This window comes from Tachysurus fulvidraco, chromosome 25 (genome assembly GCF_022655615.1).
Source record: "Tachysurus fulvidraco isolate hzauxx_2018 chromosome 25, HZAU_PFXX_2.0, whole genome shotgun sequence".
Taxonomy (NCBI): Eukaryota; Metazoa; Chordata; class Actinopteri; order Siluriformes; family Bagridae; genus Tachysurus; species Tachysurus fulvidraco.
In genome coordinates, this window is record NC_062542.1 from 17,347,060 (window position 1) to 17,352,059 (window position 5,000).

The following is a 5,000-nucleotide window of genomic DNA, read 5'->3' on the forward strand; positions in this document are numbered from 1 at the left end:
CTGTCTGTCTGTCTGTCTGTCTGTAGCTGCAGTTCTGTCTGTCTGTCTGTCTGTCTGTCTGTCTGTAGCTGCAGTTCTGTCTGTCTGTCTGTCTGTCTGTCTGTAGCTGCAGTTCTGTCTGTCTGCCTGTCTGTCTGTCTGTCTGTAGCTGCAGTGCTGTCTGTCTGTCTGTCTGTCTGTCTGTCTGTCTGTAGCTGCAGTTCTGTCTGTCTGTCTGTCTGTCTGTCTGTCTGTCTGTAGCTGCAGTTCTGTCTGTCTGTCTGTCTGTCTGTCTGTCTGTCTGTCTGTAGCTGCAGTTCTGTCTGTCTGCCTGTCTGTCTGTCTGTCTGTCTGTAGCTGCAGTGCTGTCTGTCTGTCTGTCTGTCTGTCTGTCTGTCTGTCTGTCTGTCTGTCTGTCTGTAGCTGCAGTGCTGTGTATTCACCACCAGAATCTGTCCCCAACCTCAGATGGATTGAGATCAGTAAAGATTGAGATCTGGAATTTAAAGGTGGAAAGTGTTACTTGTGTCACAAGAAGTCAGGACTCGAGTCAGTATTTTGTAGAATCACACTTGTCTTGTGATGGAAGCTGGACGTCTTCTGGGATGTCTCTCTGTCTGCTTTAAACATCTGGATCCTTTTTCCAGTTGTTGTTGTTGTTGTTGTTGTTGTTGTTGTTGTTCTCTCGGACAGGACGGAGGCCGTCGCTGTTGGTGAGACTGGTGTCATGTTGAACTGTCTGTCAGACTGAGGTCTGCTCTCAGACTCAACGTCCTCCTCATCCTCATGTTCTCGAGGTTTGATTTCTGCTGTGGCTTTTGTGTCATCTCTGAAGCTCCGCCCACCAGTCTTGGGGGTTTGGAATGGCGAATTTTTACACAATCACAACTTGTGATTTTTATTTCTAATTATAACTTTACAGAATATTGGGACACACACAAACACACACAGACACACAAACACACACAGACACACAAACACACACACACAGACACAGAGACACACACACACAGACACACAAACACACACAGAGACACACACACAGAGACAAACACACACAGACACACACAGACAGACACACACACAAACACACAGACACACACACAAACACACAGAGACACACACACAGATACACAAACACACACAGATACACAAACACACACAGACACACACAGATACACAAACACACACAGACACACACAGATACACAAACACACACAGACACACACAGATACACAGACACACACAGATACACAAACACACACAGACACACACAGATACACAAACACACACAGACACACACAGATACACAGACACACACAGATACACAAACACACACAGACACACACAGATACACAGACACACACAGATACACAAACACACACAGACACACACAGATACACAAACACACACAGATACACAAACACACACAGACACACACAGATACACAAACACACACAGACACACACAGATACACAAACACACACGCACACGAATCATGACATAAAATTCCATTTAAGTCTATTTCAGTTCCAGACTACTGTAACATTACATGTCAGCTCTCTCTCTCTCTCTCTCTCTCTCTCTCTCTCTCTCTCACACACACACACACACTCTCTCTCTCTCACACACTCTCTCTCTCTCTCTCTCTCTCTCTCTCTCTCTCTCTCTCTCTCTTTCTCTCTTCCAGTTCTAAAGCAGAAGTAGCACTGCAAATGTTTCATGTCACTCGGGGGTGTGAACTTCAGGAGCACTGAAACGTCACACTCCTTCGTATGCAAAACACACACACACACACACACACACACACACACACACACATAAACACACAGATTCGTACTTGGAGCTTTTGACTGGTGAGCAGAAAACAGTGAGGTAAACTGCTGCTTTTTTAATCCTTTTTCTTCTTTTCCTTCCCCTTTCTTTGTTGAGATTGTTCTCACTGTGTTTGTGACAAGTGTATATTGTGTATATGTGTGTGTGTGTGTGTGTGTGTGTGTGTGTGTGTGTGTGTGTGTGTGTGTGTGTGTGTGTGTGTGAGCTTTAAACGATTAGAGAGTATGTTAGAGGTGTGTGAGCACATTGTGATTAGCTGTGGCGGAGACCAAGACGAAGCCGATGTGTCGTGAGGATGTAGCTCTCAATAACAGGAAGTGATGTGGTCTCAGCAGGGGTATGGAGACCCCGCATGTTCCTTCGGTGCTGCACAGGATCCAGATGTTTGCCTGATGTTCCTGAAATGTAGTGTTAGTTCTCAGAGAGCACATGAATCTCGTTAGTGTGTCTCCAGCATGACTGTCCTAAACCAGAGAGGAAGAGGGTGGGGGAGGTGGAGGGGCACTTTCCGGACTGAACAGAGCTGTGTGTGTGTGTGTGTGTGTGTGTGTGTGTGTGTGTGTGTGTGTGTGTGTGTGTGTGTGTGTGTGTGTGTGTGTGTGTGTGTTAAATAGTGTGCTTTTAGAGTGTGGAGTTGGAACGGTTTCGATTTAACCAGCGTGGCTCTTTTACACTAAACTGTCCACACACACACACACACAAACACACAGATTTATTTATTTACCGCCGTCAAAAAACTAACAGGAAAATAACATTTTGTGCGCGTGTGTGTGTGTGTGTGTGTGTGTGTGTGTGTGACAACATTGTAATGCAGGAGTGTGTTAAAGTTGAACTTGTGCAAACATCTAAATGTCAGAGTGTTTCATAAGAGGAAAAAAAAGGTGTTTATAAGAAATATTATAAAAATATTCAAAGAGAAATAAATGCTGATGTTAATAAAAAGAAAACAACAATAAAACACCCATAAATTAGTGATTAATTAATTAATTAATACGATTAGACTGTGTTTTTAACATCGCTTCACTGCTGGAAATTAGTGTAAAATGTGATGAACGTTATTAGGAGTGGGCGGAGTTTAGACCAGATGGGGCTTCCTTCATTAAAAGTGAACAAAATCTCCTTTGTTCCTTTTATTTGTTGTATCCGATTATTTCCTACCATTTTCTTCCTTTAATAATCTCCTGAACTTGTTGCTAAAACCATCACACAGTTTTATACACACACAAATATCTCTAATGCTTCAACCTCGTCTGATATACATGGACTCATGAATATTAATACATATGCAAATTGACCATGCCCATTCTATCTTACAGCCTGATATTATTATACATTTGGTATCTTAATGAGTCATTTAGCTAACTGCTAATAAATTAGCTCATGTTAGTGTTTAGATGTGTTACCATGACAATGCAGTGATATGTTTGCAATAATTCATCAATAAATATGTGTAAAATATACAGACAATTGATTTGTGGGAAAAAAGCAGAGATATATTATGACATTTGAGATTCGACAAATGACTCTCTCTCTCTCTCTCTCTGTCTCTCTCTCTCTCTCTCTCTCTCTCTCTCTGTCTCTCTTTCTATCTCTCTCTCTTTTTCTCTCTCTCTGTCTCTCTCTGTTTCCCCCCCTCTCTGTCTCTCTGCCTCTCTCTATCTCTCTCTCTTCCCCCCTCTCTGTCTCTCTTTCTCTCTCTCTCTCTCTCTCTCTCTCTCTCTCTCTCTCTGTGTGTGTCTCTCTCTGTCTCTGTCTCTCTCTCTCTCTCTCTCTCTCTCTCTCTGTGTCTCTCTCTCTCTCTCTCTCTCTGTGTCTCTCTGTCTCTCTGTCTCTCTCTCTCTCTCTTTCCCTCTCTCTCTCTTTCTCTCTCTCTCTCTCTCTCTCTCTCTCTCTCTCTCTCTGTCTCTCTCTTTCTCTTTCTCCTCAGCTGCCAGTAAAGAAACCAACGCTGTCTGTTCCTCAGGACGCCATGAAAACAGAACCTGAAAACAAGCCTAAAGGTAACTTGAAGGCAAATTAAATGTAATAAACATATATAATTTATTTAATTTAATAAACAGGTTATAAAAGTGTTTTAATCTGATTAAATCTCTCGTTTATAATCGTTTATGTTCAGAGATGGAGAAAGTGTTAAGTGTGAAATTCTGAACACTTGACATTGTGTTATTGCATCATTAAATATAAAAGCCAATCAGATTCCATTATGCAAATGAAGGTGATTAGTAGGAGCTGCTGGGCCTCTGATTGGTGGTCATGTGACAGAACGTCTAACCATAACCCCGCCCAGGCTCTGATACCTTATCGTTTCTATGGTAACAGCAAAGGAGTTCTGTAAAGTGTTATTCCCGTACGAAGCCCAGAACGAGGATGAGCTGTCAGTCAAAGAGGGAGACATCGTTAGCATCATCAGTAAGGTATGTAAAGTATGTAAAGCACTTTGAGATCATGTTTATATATTATTATTATTATTATTATTATTATTATTATTTTACTTCATTTTCCAATTTGATGATGATTATTATTATTAACATAATATAAACATAATTATTATATAAACACAATCGGTGTAGCTCGGTACTGTAGAACTGTCCACTCATAATGTTGTAGGCTCATTAATATTCATGATGTACACATTAATATGCAGAGTGATATAAATGTGTTGCTGTAGTAAAGGTTTAATTCCACACTGAAGGGGTTTGTCACTGTCTTTTTCTCTCGGTTTGTGTGTGTGTGTGTGTGTGTGTGTGTGTGTGTGTGTGTGTGTGTGTGTGTGTGTGTGTGTGTGTAGGACTGTGCGGATGCAGGCTGGTGGCTCGGGGAGCTGAACAGTAAACAGGGTGTGTTTCCCGACAACTTTGTGAAGCTCTTTGTTCCTGAGGTGGAGAAAGAGGTACGATCTGTTTCTCTCTGGAGATGACAGCAGAAGGTTTACTGCCCTCAGAGAGGGTCTCAGTCTCTGTTCTGAGTGAGGGCTACACACACACCACACACCACACACACACACACACACACACACACACACACACACACACACACACACACACTCGCCCTGGTGTCCTGGTGCTCCTCCACCTCCCTGTGAAACCTTTTACCTTGTAGACTAGAAGATCCTTTCATAACCTGAGCCTGTGTGTTAAGTAAAAGAGTGTGTGTGTGTGTGTGTGTGTGTGTGTGTGTGTGTGTGT

At 42.3% G+C, this 5,000-nt stretch overlaps 1 protein-coding gene across 4 annotated transcripts in view; it reads left to right on the forward strand.

Moving 5' to 3' along the window:
- sh3kbp1 (SH3-domain kinase binding protein 1) overlaps nt 1-5,000 on the forward strand; it is a 35,927-nt gene that overhangs the window by 27,785 nt on the left and 3,142 nt on the right. For all 4 annotated transcript variants that reach the window (XM_027173775.2, XM_027173773.2, XM_027173774.2 and 1 more), the window contains exons 7-9: nt 3,743-3,815; nt 4,135-4,229; nt 4,604-4,705. In XM_027173775.2, coding sequence (XP_027029576.2) covers nt 3,743-3,815; nt 4,135-4,229; nt 4,604-4,705 — 270 coding nt within the window. The remainder of the gene's footprint in view (nt 1-3,742; nt 3,816-4,134; nt 4,230-4,603; nt 4,706-5,000) is intronic.